Here is a 21,237-nt window from a genome sequence, read left to right as displayed (position 1 = left end):
CAACACCCCATGTTCTCCAAGTACAGGAGCATGTTCCTGCCTTTGATGCGTTCAGAAAATCAGCGGCGCCAACATGCCACGTTTTCAGTACCACCAGATGAATCAAACCAGCAGAATGAGCATTCAGAAATCAGTAGCACAGCTTTTCAAAAAAGAAATCAGTAGCACCAACGTGCCATGTTTTCCGGTACTAGATGAACTGAGGCAGCAGAATGTGCACTCAGAAATCTGCTGCAGTTCGACAGTAAATAGCCAAACGGGCATATCAACCAATCATTTCAATGACCCATACGCTCAAGAGATTTACAGCACACCACCGAGTCTATTCTTGGGAGTCCCAGCATCAATGGGGACAGTGTTGATATAACTCAGAAACACAGAGAAAACTACGCCAGAAATCATGAATTAACTGGGCAGCACCATCGATAGGTAATATCTCAGATTGAATGTACATGAGAAATGATAACAAGTCATTCAAGACTATTACAGAACATGCTAGTAGATAGTTCAATACTCTTTAACATTGGCACCGAATTTGCCATCAAAGCGAAACCCAAACACACATGTATGATTCAGCACTGGTTGAATATAGCAGCCACTGAACATAGTCTAAATGGCACATAGTTTGACCCAACCAACAAATCTGGCAATATAGCTCAATGGAACCCCAGCAATCTCAAACACAGTAGCTTACATGGCAAGGACTCGACAAAAGAACAGCCCCAGTAAAGTAGAAAGGCAATGAATCCAGGGCTTAGAAGCACTTCCGGTGAACAATTGCTGGGCCTGACTCATCATACTCACCCTTTGAGATCCACATCTGCCATATAAACATCAGAGCATACTGTTAGTATACTTCTGCCATATAAACATCAGAGCATACTGTTAGTATACTGACAAAAAAAAAGTGTAAGCACTGGAACATAGATAAATTTGATAACTGAGCAATAGATAGGTGTAATATTGACCTGTTGGAAGGTGCTAAGCGAGGCAAGGATAGACCCTCCGATCCAGACACTGTATTTCCTCTCAGGCGGTGCCACCACCTTAATCTTCATACTGCTTGGTGCAAGGGCAGTGATCTCCTTGCTCATGCGGTCAGCAATACCAGGGAACATGGTTGAGCCACCACTGAGCACGATGTTACCATAGAGGTCCTTCCTAATATCCACATCACACTTCATGATAGAGTTGTAGGTGGTCTCATGGATTCCAGGCGACTCCATACCAATGAAAGAAGGCTGGAAGAGGACCTCAGGGCATCTGAACCTCTCTGCCCCGATGGTGATCACCTGCCCATCAGGCAGCTCATAGCTCTTCTCCACAGAGGAGCTGGTCTTGGCAGTCTCAAGCTCCTGCTCATAGTCCAGTGCCACATAGGCGAGCTTCTCCTTGATGTCCCTTACAATTTCCCGCTCAGCAGTGGTGGTGAAGGAGTAACCCCTCTCAGTAAGAATCTTCATCAGGCTGTCAGTGAGATCACGTCCAGCAAGGTCGAGACGGAGAATGGCGTGGGGAAGGGCATACCCTTCATAGATTGGCACAGTATGGCTGACACCATCACCAGAGTCCAACACGATACCTGCAGGAACAACAACAGTAGTCCAGCCAACGTAAAGAACCTCACATTGCAAAATGTGCTTTAACGAAAACAGAGAATCAGTTAAACACCTGTAGTGCGTCCACTGGCGTAGAGGGAGAGCACAGCCTGGATGGCAACATACATGGCTGGCACATTGAAGGTCTCAAACATGATCTGGGTCATCTTCTCCCTGTTAGCCTTGGGGTTCAGGGGTGCCTCGGTCAGCAGTACAGGGTGCTCCTCAGGAGCGACACGGAGCTCATTGTAGAAGGTATGGTGCCAAATCTTCTCCATGTCATCCCAGTTGCTGACGATACCATGCTCGATCGGGTACTTCAGGGTGAGGATACCCCTCTTGGACTGGGCCTCGTCTCCAACATAGGCGTCCTTCTGCCCCATCCCCACCATCACACCAGTGTGGCGAGGGCGCCCAACGATACTCGGGAAAACAGCCCTTGGCGCATCGTCCCCAGCAAAACCGGCCTAAGAAGAACACAAATATCACTCTAGGGTCAGTACTGTGAATGCCTGACCAAAGATTTGTATGAACCGATGAGGAGGCAGCTCAAACCTTGACCATGCCGGTGCCATTGTCGCAGACAAGGGGCTGGATGTCCTCGCCGTCAGCCATCTGGTTAGTGATTCTGTTGCACCACACAGATTCAAACATCAGAAGGCTACTCCTACTGATCACTCAAAGAGGTTCTGTTTATTTAGCTCATGCTCATCAAGGGTAATCCTACTGAGCAAATCCCGGCGGCAAGCCACCATTGAGGCGGCTTGCTGTTGCGCATAAACCTTTCCGTTTTCCCCATAAACCTTTCCTCCCAATCCTAACCAAAATCTGGGAAACAAACTGCTCCCAAGTACTATACTCCGCCGCGCAGCGAATAAATCCGCGACGAGCTACACGAATCCGAGCAACCATAAAAGCAACAAGGTCTCGGATTCGAGCGCCTACTAGCGGCGAAGAGGAGATCCATTCTACCGAGGAACAAAACGAAAAAAAACAACCAGGAAAACTAGGCTTCCTTACCAGCAAGAGGAGACGCCGACCGATCCGAGGGGCGGGGCCGACGGCGAGGGATGCGGAGTTCCGGCGGTAGGAAGGGCGGCTGGATCTGGACGGCGGCGTGCTCGTCCCCGAGGACTGGGGTGGTGGAGTTTATACAAGAGCCCGAGCCGAGCCGGTGGGGAAGTGGAGGGGGAGGGGATGGGTGGTGGTACGTGGACTCGGTTGATGCGTGGTCCGTGACACAGATACGGTTTGAAATACGAGGCGTGTATTTTCCCCATAAATTTTAATACGATTTCAGATGTGCGGCGTCTTTGTACTATGTTCTAATAAATATAGTGAAATACGATGCTTTCGTGTTTAGCATTTGTATTTCTCCAAATGCAGGCCTTTCAAGGGGTATGACATCTAGGAGTATAGTATACTGTATCTCAGTTGTTGTTTTTTACAGTATCTCAGTTGTTAATTGATTTCACTCATGCTGGCGTCATCAACATTTCCTTTCCACCACAGGCTGCAAGATAAGCTTTCCTTGTGCAAAATATATGGTATATTTTCTGCATAAAATAGAGGTGTCAAATGTTGTTTTGAGCAGTTTGTAAATAAACACGGAGTGTAATTATACTCGATATCGCAGCTCTGGTTCTTTTCTAGGAGCCACGTAGTTTCACGTTCTCTTTTTATGGAGACGTGGAAGACAGTTCATTTCTCTTGCCCGAAATAATCTCAAGAATTATTTAGCACATCTTGGCTGCCAGCTAAAATTAGTTTGCGTTGAAAGACAAGTAATTGAATTGGAATCTCATGGCCGGTTGTCACGGGTTACAAAAAGGTGTTGACATGCAAAGAGGCATTATTTGCCAAAAAGAAACTATTAATAGGGAGGAAAATATTTGCAAGAAGGTCCAAGCCAAAAGAGCTAGCCGTGCTTCCAACGAACCACACCATTCAAACAGAGAACATGGCAAAAAAAAAACTAAATAATGAAAACGAAATAAATACAAGAGTTTAGGATTTTCTATAAAGAAACATGGGGTCAATTCCACATCTTGAGTTTGGATTTTCAGTTATATATATTTTCATATTTGGTATGAGTATGTACATCATTGGTGGAGTGAGAGAACCCCCAAACCCAAGTATTTCACGTCTCCTTTTGTTTCGGAAGACATGTCTATTTATACGGTAGAGAACTACTACAACTGTATACGAATCAATTCTTTCCACGAGAAGTACAAGTGGTCCAGGACCAAAAAAGAATAAAATGGAAAACATCAATACAATCAGAGGGAGCTGAATTAAGAAAAAAAAAGAGGGCAAAAAAAAACACGGAGGAGGCTGGCTGGCTGAGGCTGGAATGAGCTGGAGATGCTCGGACGTCCTGGACCGCACGATGGACGACGCGTAGGGCGCACCGGGCCGTCCGATCTACCGACATGTGGCCCCACGCGGCAGGGCCGGCAGTAACCATCTGGCTCTTCGCTGGATCGTGGGTAGGCTTTGGGCCTGCGCTCCCATTGGCCCAGCTCACCCAACCGAACCCTTTTTGATTATTCTGTCCAGCTTGCACCTGATGATTCATCAAAATAAATAAATAAATATTAATCCAGCTTGTGCCTGAATCATTTCGTCAATCAAGTTTATTTATATAATGGCCACTGGGGTATGGTCGTGCACGACTACTGAGCTGGACATCTGTTTGCAATGAGTTGATGGTAGTCTTTTGCACGACGGGTGATGACACAGAGCCAGCGAATTTGATGGTGCTTCTTTCCTTTCTTATTACCACCTTTTTTTAAAAAGAAAACGTTCCCTTTTATGAGAGGCTAGCTAGTTTCATGAGACGTTTTTTTTAAAAAGAACTTTCCGCGTTCAAATACAGTAATGCTTTCACCATACACTTCCATGCATCTCGAACATAAACAAGAAAGAGATCAAACATGTTGGAGGAGAAATAAAAAGAAACGGAGATCATGAGCATGTTCCAGAGCCCAGTGTATAAAAATACAAAACCAGGCGGATCCGGCCGGATACGTCGCAAAAAAAATTAAAACACCATCTGCGTGCGTGCGTGCGTTGCCAGGAGAATTGGAGGTCACGACACCACCACCGTCTTTTCATTCTTGTTCTCTTATTATTACGCACCGTGGCAGGTAGTGCGTGTCACGTTCCTTTGGAACAAGTTGCGCACGCGCGTGCACGTGGCGGTACTCGCGTCGCATGGCATGATGGACCCCGTGTGCAGCGAGACAGCGCGTCCGTATATACGCCCGAGCCCCATGCGCATGGCACGGCACACTGTGCGAGAGATGCCTACCTCGTCTCCTCGCAGCGCGTGCAAGCCTGCAAGGTCAGGTCACCTCTTGCTCTCGAGCGCATCCCCGTAACTGTAACAGAGGAGGAGGCACCGTAACTTTATTGAGACCTGCCACTCTAATGTTGCATGACGTTTTATGTAAGCAGCGTCAGCATCTGTACTGCATTTTAATAAAAAAATTAGATTCAATTAGTTCGAAATTCTTGCAAGAATTCTCTATATCAATGGCGTAATCTCAAAAGAAAAAAAAAATCTCTATCGATGGGATCGGAGCAACATATCGTTACTGGCATTACAGGCCCCCAACTGAATCTTCCATTCCTTTTCTTCTGGAACAAGATCTTCCCGATCTCCTCAGGTCCTCCCTCGTGGGATGGGATCACCCATTATTGCCATTGCTAGGGCCTGCCAGGTACCACTCTGTTCGGCAACTCCAGCAGCCTTCAGCCCAACAGTATTTTTCTCTCACACCGCTCCAGCACCAGTTTCCAACTACCAGCCAGCAAACAGTATTTTTCTCTCACACTATTCCAGCCACCAGCTCCAGCTCCAGCCCAGCGAACAGAGTGGTAGGTGCATGCATCCATGCGAGCGTGCAGCTGAACGATCATTTCTTTGCTCTGTTTACGCCCGGCATTGCCACGCATGAAAGAAAGCTGCTGCTAGTCCGCTAGAGAGTCGCGATCAAGGTCGATCAGATCACATGGTTTGACCGCGCAATTTTATTCCTTCCAAAATCAGCTCCGCTTCTACAGACTCGGGTCTCGCCCCCGCGTAGGGCGACTCGGGCGGACGCCCAGACGCCCACCGCCGAGCGCCCCTTCCCCATCCGCCTTTGCTGCGCCGCCGCCGGAGCCGGCCATCGGAAGTCCGCATGGCCCGCGAGGAGGGCGGCGGCGGGGCAGCCTTCTCCTCCCCTTCACCTGGCGGCCGCGGCCGCAGAAGGTGCTGTGGGAGGCGCGCCCGGCCGGTGTCGGTGCTGGCGGCTCCGACGAGGCCGGATCCGGGCCCTCCATGGCCGGATCCGGTGGCCACAGTGGTGCGCGTCGCCGTGCTGCGCGTGATGGAGCCCTGGGGTCGCCGAGCTGCGCGTGGTGGGGCCTTGGGGTCACCGCCGCTGCTTCCCCGCGATGTGGCGGCCTCTCGGCGGCGGCGCCCGGCGTGTGAGGTCGGCGTGGTCTGCGTCCTTGGCGTGCAGAGGTCTTAAGCGGCGCTGGTCTGCGACGAGTGCCGCCGGCGCCGGCGCGGGTGGCGGCCGGGGGCTGCAGGGCGCCGGATCTGTCTGCCTGGCGTGCGGGACGGGCGCCGATGACACGGGCCCGGTGCTGGCGGGGAGCGGGCGTCATGGAGGACGCACGGGCTCGGCGGTGGCCTCGCGCAGGCGTCGGGGAGGCCGGTTCCGGTGTCCGCGGCTCTGGCTCTGTGGCCTCAGCCAGCGCAGGGTGACGAGGCCTTCCGGCGGTGACGACTTGAGGTCGGCGAAGGTGGCGTCTGGCTGGCTTCGTTCCGGTGCGGCAAGATGGGATGGCGCCATGGCGGCGCCGCCCTCAGTGCGTGTTCCAAGCTGGGCACGTGCTGTGCCTTGGGTCTGGATGCTCTGGGCGAAAGTACTGGCCGCCAGTCATGCTGACGGCGATGGCTGCGGCGCCTTCGGGTGTCGTTTTCTCCGTTGGGGGCGTCATTTTCGAGCTCCACCCACCTTTGTTTGGGGTTCTCTGGGCGAAAGCCCAGTCCAGTTCTTGGACGGACAACAGCGGCGACATTGGCGTCATGACCTCCTTGAGACCCAACACAGTCTGGAATCGGCGGCTGAGGGTGCTGACGGCGATGTGCAGGAGGATGAGCTTCAAGGGGTTGCCAAGCTCATGAGTTGGCGTCTCGTTGTTTTGGCGACGTCCAGAGGTTGCTTCATGGTTGTTAGTTTGGCTCCAGGCAGCGGATCATGGCGGCTGGCACGGCTTAGCGGCTGTCAGTTCGGTGTGGCACAACGTCTGAAGGCGGCGCTTGCGGCAACGGCAACGTGAGGCGGCGCTTGCGGCAACAGCAACGTGGGACAACTTGGCTTACAGCGGATTGCGGCGGGTGGCTCAGCTTTGTTGTAGTCACTCCGGCGTCGTTCATCGTCGAAAGATGGCGCAAGCGACAACTTTGGTTTGCTGCCATGATGGCGGAAGCTACATGCGTGTGCAGTGCAACGAGTTGTTGTCGGCTGACGGGGCGCGGTTCGACAGTTTGATGGAGATCTGGGAAATAGGGCAACATTGTTCATCTTACCGACGTCAATTCTTTAGATGAATCCGTGACATGGAGTACTGAGGCGGACGTGGCGAGGCCCCCGCGTACGGTGTCTTCGGCGTGGCGACGAGAGGTGGCGTCCAACGGCGGGCGAGGCGAGGCCCCCGTGCGTTGTGTTTTCGCGATGGCGACTGCGAGGCAGCCAGCGAGAGGTCCAGATTCGGTGGTTCCACTTCGTCGGACGGTGGATTCCGTTGCAGCGGCACTATGGCGTCGGGTCCTGCATGGCGGTGGCCTGCTCGGTGCCGGGCTGTCTGTTTGCAGGAGAATGTTGCTTGTCGCACCGGCTTGGCTTAGCTCGGCCAGCATTGCCTAGAGGAGTGGTCTTGACCGCGCTCCAATCCAACTGGTCAAGGCCTCTTGAGGTCGTTCTGAGTTTCTCCTCGCGTTGATGACCCAATCCAACCGGATGAGGTGCATCTGTGGTCTCCGTGTTGATGTCCCAATCCAACCGGGCGATTCTTTTTTTTCACTTTCTTTTTGTTTTCCTGGCTATGGCCTCCCGACTTGTATTTTTCTCTGCTATATCAATGAAACTCGCATTATCTTGTGCGGTTCGTTAAAAAAAAAGGTCGATCAGATCGGGTTGGTCCGGAGGTGATGTTCAACTGCAGTCATGGGACAAATGAATTATGACTAAGGTAAATGCACTAAATTGAGAAAAATAGTTCTTGTACCTAGAAAAATCTGAAATAATTCATTTGGTCTAGTTGTGTTTATCTAAAATTTACCAAACTTTTTCTATAGCTATTAGAAAATAAAATAATGGTACTGTAAAAGTTATGGCTTCTAAAACTCAGTATAGCAGCATGGACAAATAACCCATTTAAACTAGACATATTGCAAGATCTAATTTAAAAACTTATCCTAGAAATGTTTGCTGGGCCTACCAATTTTGCACAAGCCTATGCTCACCATATGCAACACTCTGACCAAAGATGACATGCATCCAAAGGATGGATCTTGAGATTTAAATAAAAGTGTATTAAACTGGTATTTAAAATAGAGCAAGATACATTGATCAAATGAAAAACTTTATGTAACAAAAGTTGTAGATCTTGTTACATAGAATCCAGAACAGTTGAGTTTGTATTTTTCTGATTTTTCTACGATTTTATATCGATTTTACAAGTTCACTGTTTAATGCGCCCTGGACGCCAGGACCTAAATGTAAATTTTTTTTATATTTAGGTCCTGTCGCCAACTGGATGGGCGACAGCCCCCTGTCGCCCATTCGGCATATATTTTTGAAATTTTGTTTTTTTAAATATAAAAATGAAAAAAAGCCCTTGCTGTCTCTTCTCATCGCCCCTGTCGCCCATTCGGCATATATTTTTGAAATTTTGTTTTTTTAAATATAAAAATGAAAAAAAGCCCTTGCTGTCTCTTCTCATCGTGATCTTGAACAACCAGTTCAGTCTCGACAGCCTGTTACCCTTTTCAGCCGTTGTCCAAAACGTTGAGCCAGTTCAAGAGGCCCGCTGCTCAGCCATCTTCCTTGACCCATGGCCAACCTGGACGGACACAATGCCGAATCCCAGCCCAGCACGCCACCGTTCTGGCGTGAGCAAGCTGGGGTCCCGACTTCCCGAGCCCCTGGTAGGACTGTCTCCATCAGCTCATGCAAACCGTAATCTAAACCCAAAATGCATCTTGCAGTGTTTTGTCTACTAAAAAACCAGCCTAACAGAGGATGCAAACACGGTACCCATTTTGCCTACCGCGCGAGGCGGGACACCTATTTAGGTCCCCCTCTCTCTCCACGACCCAATCTGCGGCAGGCCGCTACAGGTGGGACCGCGGCGGGTCCATGGCAGCACGGTGAGTAGTGGCCAGGTGGGAGGTTGCATCTGCACCGCCGGTGGAGGTTGCCCCTCCTCGTCGGCCCGCGTCCGCCTCTACTTGCCGGGCAGCGCGTGCCGGCAGAGGCGGCTGTGTTAGATAACTAAGTAATTTTCGATATATTTTAATTTCAAATATTACTAGCAATTTTTTGGCATAAATGAGTGATAATGTGTGAACAAAATATGTGTTTGTGTTCATGTTATTTTCACTAATAAACATGAACAAAGTTTTAAACCAGAACAAGTTTAGAATGTACCCCAAGACGGAATCAGTGCCGGAGGCACTGGTTGCATCGTTACCGGCTGGAATAGACATTCTATTCGACTGGCCTTGCTTAATGTAGCCGAACGACGTTGATGCAGGAAGATGTTCGCAGTGCAGTCCCACGAACGGTCACCAGGAAGTAGACGAAGTAGTCGTTCACGCCGGGATGTAGACGATGTAGTCGTTCAGGGAGCGAGCAGTCGCGTCAAGACGCTCGCTAAAAAAAACCTGATTGCCCGCTATACCGTGCAGGACCTTCAGCGAGCAGAGGTTCCGGAGGCCTGCTCTCGCTAGAACTGTGCGCGCAGCTCTAGCGATGGTAATGGCAGAAAGCAGCAGAGGGAGAAGGGAGAGGTCTCCTAAGCAGGAGTACCTGAAGCAAGTGCTTGTGGTGTGTGGATGAGTGGATGGTTTGTATAGGCTTGGAGGTGCATCAGATTCAACGAACCTGGACGTTATAATGGACTTTGATGAGCGGCATTTACTGGTGTAATTGAATCACAGGAATCTCATTAACCGCCAAAGTTTTATTCTGTGTCATCATCACTTGTAACTGTCAACGTTTTATTGTCTCCGAATTATTGCATTCAACAACAAAACGTTCTCATCTCAGCACATCACGTCGCACGTTCGGCTGGCCGGCCGCGCCGCGGCCTCAGCCTCGGCCTCGGCCCGGCCTGGCGAGGCGAGCGGGTGCGCGCATGCGCGTGTGGTTTACCGACCTCCTCTTACCGGCTTCACAAGTGGTGTACACAGGGTCCACCCTTTAAGTCGGTTGAGATCCTCCTCAAATCCTGATACGTAATTAAGCAATTGATTCCCTAGCATTTAATAATAGGCTTTGAATTCTTTTAATTGTATTGAAGAGAATAAATAGGCTAAGCCCATAATTCCAATAGCCTGGACTCGGTGACACTGCAGTCGGCTGGAGGGTCTCCTAGCCATGCGACGCGAGGGCCGGCCGATGGGCTCGCCACCAGGCGAGGGTGCGGCCGCCGTAGGGTCGGTGGCACGGCGAGCATGGGACAGGACCGGCCTGGGCAGACGGATGTTCACGACCAAAATTGGCACGCCCATATGCATAGACCGGTCAAACTAGTCAAGGTGACTTTGTCAAAAATGTGTATTTGACTTCACTATTGTGTAGCTCTCGTTGAGATGATCAAATTACATATATGGAACGTCCGATTTGGACTTCGGATGAGAGAGTTATGGCTCCGGAAAGAATTGACTCAAACCCGGACCGGTCAGACCGGTTGGCAAGGGCGGTCCTTACGACCATCCCTCCCTATAAATATAAAGGGTCATGGCCAATTGAGGGCATCCAATCGAATCTATCTAACACTTTTATTTTTTTTACTTTTTTCTTTGCCCTAATCTTTTTCAACCATATGTGTTATTCGTCTCTCGTCTCTATATGACGTGAGGGGGCTCCCCAGCTGGCTTGCTGAGCCTAGGGCAATCCAATGTGCGCTTAAGCCCTCAACGAGGTTCACGTGACGTGCTCGTGTGACGACACATTTTAGAGTCAACAACGGCAAGTGCCGGGCGGGACCGGTCGTGGTTGCGGGCTAGCCGGGAACTTGCGGGGGAGCTGCTCCTCCATGGTCGAGCGGTGCAAAGAGAGGCGAAGCTGGGGAAGGGGAAGATTTGGGTTGCTCTTTTGCGTCCTCTGTTTATAGATGGTCAAATGGGTGGCCCAGCCCAACACGACACGGACCCGATTTAGTCACGGCTCAGTTAGGCATGCTAAGTTAACCGTGTCGTGGCATGCTGGTTCATGGGCTGAGCCAGCGGCTCAGGCACGACACAAAAGGTTGATGGACCGTGCCGAGCCAGTCCATCTAACCCATCGAGCACGCCAACTCGCCAGACCATCGAGCATGACCTCCGCCGCGGCTCGCCGACCGCAGCCTGCTTGCGCCGCTGTTGCTCGCTGGCCACCCCAGCCCGCACGCGCTCGCCGGCCGCCCCATCCTGTGTGCGCCGCCGCCACTCACGGGCCCATCGAGCATGACCTCCACCATGGCTCGCTGGCTGCAGCCTGCGTGCGCCACCACCGCTCTCCGCCCGCCATGACCTACGCATGCCGGCACCGCTCGCACACGGGCGCCGCTGCCTCGCCGGCAAGGGAAGGGAAGGGGCTGCGATGGAGATGAGAGGGTATTGGGGGGGAGAGAAGGGAGAGTAAGGGGAAGAGAGTGATGTATAGAGAGTTACTGATTGAGGGATGAGCTTTAAATGGGTAGAAATTTAGGGTTGGGTGGGGAAGTATGGGTCATTAATGGACCAAATTGTGCTAGAAGCAAAATTAGTCATGTCTAATTGGGTCAGACTCATTAGTCGTGTCAGGTCAGAGTCGGCACTATGGGTTGGAGTCTAGACCCAGGCACGACCCTATGCATCGGGTCGGGTTGGCACTGACCATGTTGGTTGTGGTTTGAGCTGGGTTAGGATAGTGTTTTTTTCGTGTCGTACCTAGTACGGATTATTTGACCAAGCTCATTTGGCCATCTATACTTCTGTTCGAGAAGAGGAGATGTTTGGGTTTCGACCTATCTGTGGTGCGCGACCCATACTTCAAATGTGTCTCGCATTTAGGTCCAGACTATTGGAGACAGTGTAAAACCCCGCACTTTTTTGCTTTTTAACCTTTTTTATAAAGATTTACACATTGAGGCTCTTTTAGAAACGATTTGCGTTTCTGGACCCTGGGGCTCGGCGCCACGGATCGTGGCGCCGAGGTTACACGTCTCGGCGCCGTGATGCATGGCGCTGAGCTTTGTGCGGACCTCCAACCTGACAGACCACATGGCGCTGATGTGGCAGCCTGCTCGGCGCCACAAATCTTGGCGCCAAGCTGGGCGTGAAGATTTGTGGCGCCGAGCAAGCAGCCTTATCCCCGCTCGATTTTGCATCTGCGCCGCCGCCCTCTCCTTCTCCTCAAACGAAGAAGCGCCGCTGTTCGCCCACCTCGCCGCGGAAGCTATTCAGCGCGCGCGCGAGTGGAATCCAAGCTATCGCAGAAGGGTGTTGGCGCTACTGTTCATCTTCTCCGACGAGGTTAGTGGTGGCCGGAGCTAGGGGAGAGGGAGAGGGTGGTACGTGGGCGGAGCGGCCGCCGGCGAGGTCGTCGGCGGCCGGGGTGGTGGAGGGAGGCGGCGGAGCTTTAGGGTTTCGGGTTGCCGGGGTCCGGGGCGGCTCCATGGCCTCCGGCTATAGAAGAGGAGGGGGCCGGGGGGGGGGGGCGTCGGTGGCGGCAGCTCGACCGGCGGAGGGCGAGGCGGCGCGGGAGCACCGCCCTGCCGGGCGGGGCCAGACAACCGGTGGCCGGCGGCGGGGGCGAGAGAAGGCGGCGGCGGCGGTGGACCGACGGTGCGGCGGCGAGATTGGTTAGCGTGGTGGTGGTGGAGGGCGGCGGCGGAGGCCGCCGGAGCCGTGGAAGGCGGTCGACGGCGGGGGCAGGCGGGGGCACTCCGCTTGCGATGAGTAGACTCCCCCCACCTCGCCGCCACTGCCCTGTCCGCCCACCCCGCCGGCACCCAGTCGGGCTGAGGCGCCACCACCGCCCTGCCCCGCTCGAGCTACCGCCTCTGCCCTGCTCCGCCCGCAGCGGGGCCTTCCTCCCGGGTGGGTCGAGTGGCGGGGAATCTGCCCATGCCTTCGTTGGGGAATCCGGCGGCGGCCGGCTTCCCTGCCCTGCCCCGCCTCGGTCGCAGGCTGGTGGGGTGAGGGCAAGGCTCCCCCCAAGGCCGCGCCTCCTTGCAGCGGCGCGGCCACTCCTTGAGGTATGTTTTTTTTCTGAATTTTGTATTGTAGTTATTAGTTCTAGTGGCATTGGTAGATTACATGAACTATACTGTACGAAGTTAACAGTATAGTTAGTAAATTTAGTGCAACTTTAAATTGTGAGATGAGAACCTAGAAACAGAACCCTATCTAGGAGAGAGACCACCCTTGTTCAGCTTGCGACTGAGGTTTATGTATTGTGAAGCAGTGCTACTGCAAATGAAACAAAACTAACGTGTCTGAGCTTGATTATTAAAGAATCATAGACCATAGTAGCTCTGTCCTTTGCTAAATCACAGGTGAAAGCTGATTTGGTTCATCATTAGGTGACTAATAGGATAATTAAATTGAAGGCTTGTGCTGCAATAATTGCCATGGACTTTGCAAATGTAGTTAGCAATGTAGCATTGTATTTACTACTTTAGCAATTTACCATACATACCAATACATACTGTCCGTCGCAAAAGCCTTTGGTTTGGTACTCTAAGGATATTTCGGTGTGGGATTAGGGAATAGATAGATGAAATGTTCATATCATATTAAATTCTATTGTCTGTCGCTGGCCTACATACCATACATACCAATACCATCCTCACTCCTCAGTGGCAAACATCTTCATATTTGTGTTCATGAGATTGAAGAATGAAGTATCTGTCCCATTTGTTTGGCCACTAGCCATATGTGAGACTGCTTACATTTCGACCGAGTTCCAAAGCATAATTGAAGCTGTAACTTTTGCATGAATACTTCAGAAAAGATAGGCAGGTTTGAAATGGCTTGTTTTCTTTTAGTACATAGCACATAACCAACATAACCATCAAAGATGTGCTATACTATTTACATATCAATATCTGATGCAGCTGCACACAGTTTTGGATGAGGTGATACTGGGAGGACAGGTGATCGAAACAAGTTCGGAGCGAGCAAATAACGAAATCTGTGGAGGAGATTGCAAGGTTCTACCCTTTGCCTTATCCCTTAATTTATTACTTGCACTCTTGTGTCTAATTCTAACAACACTGTCCATCTCTTGATACAGACTGGAGAAACAATCAAGCACAACCAGCCTCGTACCCAAGTCGATTTCAGAGCGTTTCAGTCGTTAAGGTTTCACTTGCTTCCAGGACTGAACATTCATGGTGTGATCAGAAACACAGAAGACAAGATTGGCCCTCGAGCTTACCTTCAGTTCTCTTAGAGATCACAGAAACGATATCGTTAGCTTTGTTTGGTGCTATACGAGTACTGTCAATTAGGTGGTCAAAGCTCCTCTTGACCAAATTTTTTTTCTCTCCTTATAAACTAAATTGCTCTTCGTGCACCATGTAATCAGATGATCATATTCTAGTATCCCTACTTGCAATGTGTCTTTTTGCCAGTACTTTTCTGTTATGAACTCCATTGATGGTAAACAAGAAACATGAAGCTTCTCGACCGTCCAATTGGGGAAGGTTTTTGAAAAAATTTCGGAATTTTCACCACAAGCAAATGCCAAGCAAACAATTCATGCAGGCAGGTAGGTGAGTGGATTTTTAAAGAGGCGTGGAGGTGTTGGTGGCACCGTGATGGCAGGTTTTAAATGTATTTGGTTGCTGAGGGCACGTTTTAGCAGGGGCAGGGCAGCGATGCATGCAGCCTCAAGGTCGAGGTGGCCTAAACAGAATCTTTATTAGATTATGCGTAGCAGCATGCAGAGCGCAGGTACACTGGCTGTGTTGGGGCAGGCAGCTCGGCGCCGTAGCTCATGGCGCCGAGCTTCTGCCACGTCAGCGCCACATCAAGATTATGATAGAAATCTCGGGGCCATGAACCATGGCGCCGAGATGTGTAACCTCGGCGCCACGACCTGTGACGCCGACCCCAGAGTTCAAAAATACAAATCATTTCAAAAAAAAATTGAATGTATAAATCTTTACAAAAAAAGCTAAAAAAGCAAAAAAGACGGGTGTAAAACCTGTGGCCAAGCACTCCTCTCGAGGAGTTTGTGCGTCGCTGTTGCTCGCTCCGCCGGCCCATGCCTCCACCCCACACGTGCAAAAAGGAACAACTGCCCTCGACCCCACACCGTCTCCTGCATCGCCCCTGCCGATGGGCTTCGTGCAGCGCCGCCGCTCGCCTCATTACGGGCGAGCCCCGCACCTCGCCTGTGGCCACGGCCTCCTATCGTCGCGAGCCTCCTCGCCCCTGGGCGCTCCCTGGGTTCTGGCGAGCTCGGCCCTGGGCGGGGATGATCTCGGCCCTACTGCAACCGAGGATGGCATGCTCTGCTCCTGCCGCACCTCACCCCCTGTGTGCACCAGGGGTTCACGTATCCGACCGGTGACCGGTAACCGCCGGCCTCCGGTTCCGGTATACCGGTCCGGTTTGGCCGGTTACCGGTCGGAACCGGTGGAATTCAAATTTGAATTCAAACTTCCCCGTTCAACCGGTTCCGATCGGTATGCCGGTCGGTTAGACCGGTATACCGGCCGGTTTGGCCGGTATACCGGCCGGTTTGGATGGTAACCGGCCGGTTTGACTGGTACAGGTCAAATTCAAATTTTTTTCTTTTTTTTTTAAATTCAAATGCCCACAAAGTATACTAAATAAATGTTTGTACAACATATTTTAGTCTAAATGAACCCTCCAACTCTTTTTTATACTACTTTTACATTGTATTTGTATACTTTCGTATGCACGTTTTTTTTATTTAACTTATAAATTCCGCAAACCATACTAAATGAACGAATTTTTGAGAAAATTTGACACCATTAGATTCATCACACCTTGAAATATTTTTAGGAATTTTTTAAGAATTTTTCATTTTTTTGAATTCAAATTCAAAATTTGAATTTGGACCGGTTGGGAACCGGTCGGAACCGGAACCGGTCCGGACCGGTTTGACCGGTTACCGGTCAAACCGGACCGGTTCCCACCGGTAAGGTTAACCATGGTGTGCACTCTGCCGCACATGGTCCAGCCACGAACAGAACGCCGAGCATTAAAAGCTGCTGGCCTTTGGTCGCACGACCCGTTCGACGCCAAAAAAGAGGGCGCGTGGCGTTCAGCCATAGCTCCGGCTCTTTTGCAAAATAAAAAACCCTTCGGTTTTCTAGAAACACCAAATAAATACAGACCACCATGATGGTACAGTACTTGTGTTGATTTATTTTTCATATAGGCCCTCAAAGTAATTTTTATTTTTTACGCGAAGAAGAAGAAATTCGATAGAGCAGGAGATCGACTCCGCCGCGCCGCAGAGGCCCGAGCCGCGGGCCCGCGCTCTTGGAGCGCCCCCTCTCTCCCCTGTTCTCTCAGGGTGCTCCTATGCCGGCCGCTGCCGCAGGACATCGGGCGGTGCCCCTGCGTCATAGCCAGGGAGGCTGCCTCGGGAGCTAGAGGAGTCCCGCTCTACTCACTCTACACCAATGTGAGATGGCAAGCATCCAAATCCAAGCTGCGTTTCCAACCTGCAGGGCGATAGCAGAGTGATTCCGGGCTTATTTCTTTTGTTTGTGGAATGGTGCAGGAGGGGTAGGGACGGCTTGACCGGAAGCTGCCGGTGGCGCGGCAACGGAGGAGCAGGGGGAGGTTGGAGTTCATAATGGCGCAGAACCAGGACGACATGTACTATCATCAAGATATTTCAGGGTAACCTTGATGAAACCAATTAAATGTTCTATTCTTTTCTTATAAATTTAGTTAAAGTTATAGAAGTTTGACTTAAAATCAAGCTAAGAGTGAACTGCAATTTAAAACTGATGGAGTATTATTATTTTTGTAACTTAGGCTAAAGTGTATCGATTACACATGCTGCTAAATGTTGTGCGATCGGGCAGTCACATCATGTTGTTTTGTACTTGAGTCTCATATGATGCACTGCCAGGGGACCACTTGATTTTCCTTGGATCATCTTGTTTGCAAGTTGCAGATTGATACAAGCTGTTATTGCCTTATTGGTCCATGCATAATGCGCATCTGTTGCTGCAGAAGCTCCCCCAGCATGCAGTTCAGTCTGCAGGTGATTTCCCCCCCTAAACCTTCAGGGTTCATCTATAGTGAGGATGAAGAAAAATGGTTCTGGTTGGTTTTTCTGCTTTGGTTGTACGCAAGTGAGTATTTGAGTTCCGATTCTCTTTTCATGGTTAGTGCATCTCAAGATTCGTTTGTTTTCAAGCATTGCTTATGGATTATATAATTGCATTCATCTAGGTTGTCAGTTTGTTTGTGGTCTTCCTCTTACTATGTATTTATTGTAGAATGTTCCTGTGTCAGACTCTTTTGTTTCCTCAGTGAGTACACTATATATTTCTATCTTAAATGTCTACAAGAAATTTCTGTAGATAGCATTATGTTAGCTTTTCGTAGACATTGAATTTGTTGCTGCTAGAATAGTGTCTGAAACTGGCAACAATTAGTGAAGTGCAGCTTACCATGCTTGAGCTTCTAAACAAGCTCGATGGTTTTTGAGTGTAACAACTAACAACTAAAAAATGAATTTCTAAATCCTAATGAGGATGCATGTTCTGCTGCCTTGTCCTTTGTTTGATGATTTGCATGATTTTTTGTACTGATGGGTGCTTAATGTTTTGCCCTTGCAGCCACATTTTGCTATCTTAAAGAAATATTCGAGAAAAATGAACTTGATGTGAAAAGATTACTGAAAAGATGAATGGAAGCAACCTCCTTCAGAACCTATCAGGTACTTTGATTCCTTTATCTCTTTTCTAATTTCATTGTCCATAATTTCCACCAAATTGATTTGTTTCCTATTCTAGAGTTTGCTGCTATTGCATTGTTTCTAAAAAAACATAGATCCATCCAATTGTCATTTTCTGTACTATTGTTTTGTCCTAATGGTTCAGTTTATGTTAGTTTACTGAAATTCAGGTTATATATGATTGAAATTGAAGCACAAGACAACTTCTTTGATATGTGTATTTTGTTGATAACCTGTCATCTATCTCTGTCTATTAACTGCAAGTTGGCCCTTTGCCATTGAGAATTTGTTTGGACTCTATGTAACCATAGACAAGGAGGTGCTGGGTTTGCTAGGAGAATTTGCCTCCAATGGAGAGAATAACAAGTGGTCAGAAGTACAGAATTTGCCATTGAGAATTTGTTTGGACTCTATGTAACCATAGACAAGGAGGTGCTAAGAGTTTCAGGAAGCAAAAAAACATTTGGTGCAAAGGATGTCATCTCAGAAAAATCTGACTTTCGCCATCTCAATGGTCTGTCTAGAGATGAAGTGATAAGCTATTTTAAGTCTGAGATCAGCAAACTGAAAGGATGCACGAATCTGCATTGCAAGAGAAAGACAGAAGAACTATTCAGGTTCAAACGGGAGAAGGGGTCACATTCTCTTAACAATGACATGGAATTTGAACCTTTGAGAAAGAAAATTCCGGAGATCATTTCAAGAATGGACCAGATCATTTTCCAAGAATATAAAGGTACCTGCGATCTGCATGACTCATGATGAGCTAGGTGAAAGATGCAGACTGACACGAAAAATCGATGCTTTGTACTATGAAAATCAGCATCTACGAGGATTGCTTGAAGATAAGATGAAGGATGAAGGCATTATCATCTCAACTGTCTGAAGCCAGTACAGAACTGTCCCTTCAGTTGTCATCTGAACAAGAGCTCCTGAGACAAATTGACAAAATTAGGCGATTTTAGAGATGGGCTGTACCAAACTGTTACAAAACAATTGCTTGATGATTCTAAGGATAACCTGGATACTGCTTCAATGAATTTTAGTGCACGGATCTGTAATCTCTGAAAAGGATAAGGCATTGTGTTTATACAATGAAGAAAATCACAGGTTAAAGGAGAAGTTCGCAAAGCTAGAAAAGGGGCGTTGATCCAGAACCACCAGGAAGATCCTGAAGTCATCAAGCAAGAGAGTACAGAAATTGTTCTGCGTGATATTGAAGTGGAGCCTCACACATCACCAAGAAGATCAAACAGGCGCGATTTGCAGTATAAAGAACTTGTGGAACTGAACTCAAGCTTAGAGATTGAATCAGGTGCCCTCAAGGGAACTAACAAGAAAAATATGGATCGTATTAGTAGTCCCACTAAGAAAGAGCAGGAAAAGAAGCTGGAGTGCATTTTAGTATCTATTATGAAGTTTCAAAAGAATTTGTGGAGATTGAGAAAAAATTGTCAATGGAAAGAACTGAAAACAGGTCTGCTAATCTTCCTTACACTTTCTTCCCAGGTAGTTTAATTTCCTTTTCGAAAACAAGAATGCAATGTAAGTTTTTCATTTTATTGGTCAATTTAGGTCAGAGGATTTGAGTGATCATTGCAGCCACATGGTTAGACAAGCCGTGGTACTAACAAAAATAGGGCTCTGGTATAAACAGATGCTTGAAACAAGATGTTCTGAGCTCCAAAAGGCTGAAGCCAAGGTACTTACAGAATTAAATTTCTGTTTGATTGCAAAAAATATGTGATGCATTATAATTATAAGTTCATTGGGCAACACCTCTGATATAATTCTGTGATTCAGGTTGTCATGTTGGGAGACAAGATAAATGCACATTTAAGCCTTCTTCAAAAGATATATTTAACTCTTGATCGCTACTCTCCTACGTTGCAGCATCATCCTGGTGTAAGTACCATGTGCCAGTGCCATATAAAATGCTAATGTTTCTTAAATGTCTGTCTCTCCTGTTTCACCTGATTATTGACTGAGTGCTCAACCCAAGATGATATGTAAGAATTTTGTTGCCGTTCTTGCTAGGAGTTATCCATGTTAAAGTCGGAAATTCCATAGATTTTGCAATGAACCAGTTTAATATACATAACATCGCAAACATTTTACATGGTTGCCTTGCATGCAGCTGCTGGATACTTTCCTGAAGACCTGCAAACTTGTTTCAGATTTGAGAAGTAAACAGAACGAAACATAAATGAGGGCAGCTTGGTGAGATGTCCCTTGGTGGCTATCTTTTTTGTGGCATCAGCATCATCCTTATGTTCTAGTTGACATCAAAATTGCCACGGTTCAGGTTTGCCGGATAATATGGGCAAACTAGTCAGACCGGTTAGAAAAACTTTATCAAATTATCAATTGGACTGCATATTTGGATAGCTTGTTGAGACGATCAAAATTCATGTAGAACGTCCAATTTGTAATCAGAAAGAGAATGTTATAGCTCCAGAAAGATCTGCAGTTAGACCGATTAGACCGGTCCAGGGTGGTCAGACCTGTTGGACGACTGGTCAAACCGGTTCAAACAGCCCAATCCAAGTTAGGAGTTGTATTTTGAAACAAGATATGTAGGAGTCGGCAACAGACGGAGCGAGTCGACGGCTTCAAGACACGGAGTCGGCTGCAGGAGAGAGCGCTTGACGCTGTTGTCGGACAGTTAATAGTGACGCTTTTCTTTTTCTTTCCGTTACAACCCGGTCACTGCTATTTAGACCGTGGTCTTTGGCTTGTAATAATCATGTGATTTCTGAACTCAAGTTAATCCCTAGGTAGCAATAGATTAGCTGTGGATCTTGTCACTATAGTGGCGGCGGTGATTGTGGATCTGTATTCAAGAATTATCCGGTTCAATTCAGCTACCTATTCCTCCCTATTACGCATCTGTTCTTATCTTGGAATCAATCGCTCCTTCATTTCCTACCAATTCAGTCGCATTCCTCACATCCTCACATGGGGAAAATGCAGAGAGAAAGCGGAGGACGAGAGATAAGAGCATGTTCAATAATAGAGTTTGTTATTGTCTTTTAAGTTTATAAGAGATATCTTTCATACAATAGATTGTCTCTCACTTTGTCTCTTCCAATGGGGTCATAGTCACTTTCTGTTTCCTCTCCACTTCATTTACTCTCACTGCCTAAGAACGTGTGAAGAGACGTCTCTTGTATAAGAGTCTCTTTTTCAACTTTTTACTTTTCTCTCTCTACTACATAAGCAAACATCTCTCTACTACATAAGCAAACAAAGGGCTATAAGACCCTTGTTGCACTTGCTCTAAGGGGATGAGCTGGGAATGAATAGACAACGATGCGGTAGGAAAAATAAGTGGAGCACGTCTTCAGAGGCATCAGACATCCTTTACATAGCATTACCAAAACTCTTTTCTTTTATCTCATCTCAAATAAATTGACTAGGGTGGTGTGAAGCCG

At 48.5% G+C, this 21,237-nt stretch overlaps 1 protein-coding gene, 2 long non-coding RNA genes and 1 pseudogene across 3 annotated transcripts; 3 read left to right on the top strand and 1 right to left on the bottom strand.

Moving 5' to 3' along the window:
- Window positions 1-401: 401 nt before the first annotated feature.
- On the bottom strand, window positions 402-2,798 carry LOC120663657 (actin-7). Its single transcript, XM_039942536.1, has 5 exons — window positions 2,619-2,798; window positions 2,154-2,226; window positions 1,672-2,065; window positions 969-1,582; window positions 402-820 (listed from the first exon to the last, which is right to left on the bottom strand). The coding sequence occupies exons 2-5, from the start codon at window positions 2,211-2,213 to the stop codon at window positions 755-757; spliced, it is 1,134 nt and encodes a 377-aa protein (XP_039798470.1). The 5' UTR covers window positions 2,214-2,226; window positions 2,619-2,798; the 3' UTR covers window positions 402-754.
- Window positions 2,799-12,805: 10,007 nt separating this feature from the next.
- LOC120667360 lies at window positions 12,806-14,293 on the top strand. The gene is made up of 3 exons (XR_005672166.1): window positions 12,806-13,103; window positions 13,965-14,060; window positions 14,144-14,293. It is a non-coding gene; the product is annotated as an uncharacterized LOC120667360 (long non-coding RNA).
- A 1,749-nt stretch (window positions 14,294-16,042) lies between these two features.
- On the top strand, window positions 16,043-17,065 carry LOC120663655. Its single transcript, XR_005670558.1, has 3 exons — window positions 16,043-16,513; window positions 16,613-16,734; window positions 16,873-17,065. It is a non-coding gene; the product is annotated as an uncharacterized LOC120663655 (long non-coding RNA).
- A 1,088-nt stretch (window positions 17,066-18,153) lies between these two features.
- Window positions 18,154-20,684, top strand: LOC120666938 (annotated as a pseudogene).
- Window positions 20,685-21,237: the final 553 nt, after the last annotated feature.

Source organism: Panicum virgatum, chromosome 3N (genome assembly GCF_016808335.1).
Source record: "Panicum virgatum strain AP13 chromosome 3N, P.virgatum_v5, whole genome shotgun sequence".
Classification (NCBI taxonomy): Eukaryota; Viridiplantae; Streptophyta; class Magnoliopsida; order Poales; family Poaceae; genus Panicum; species Panicum virgatum.
This window is presented reverse-complemented; position numbering and strand designations above follow the sequence as displayed.

Excerpts from the sequence above, each read along its gene's own strand:
- LOC120663657 (XM_039942536.1), bottom strand. The coding sequence starts at position 2,213 with ATGGCTGACGGCGAGGACATCCAGCCCCTTGTCTGCGACAATGGCACC. Across the intron at positions 1,583-1,671 it reads CGCCAGTGGACGCACTACAG|GTATCGTGTTGGACTCTGGT; the intron begins GTGTTTAACTGA and ends TTGTTCCTGCAG. Across the intron at positions 821-968 it reads CGCTTAGCACCTTCCAACAG|ATGTGGATCTCAAAGGGTGA; the intron begins GTCAATATTACA and ends TTTATATGGCAG.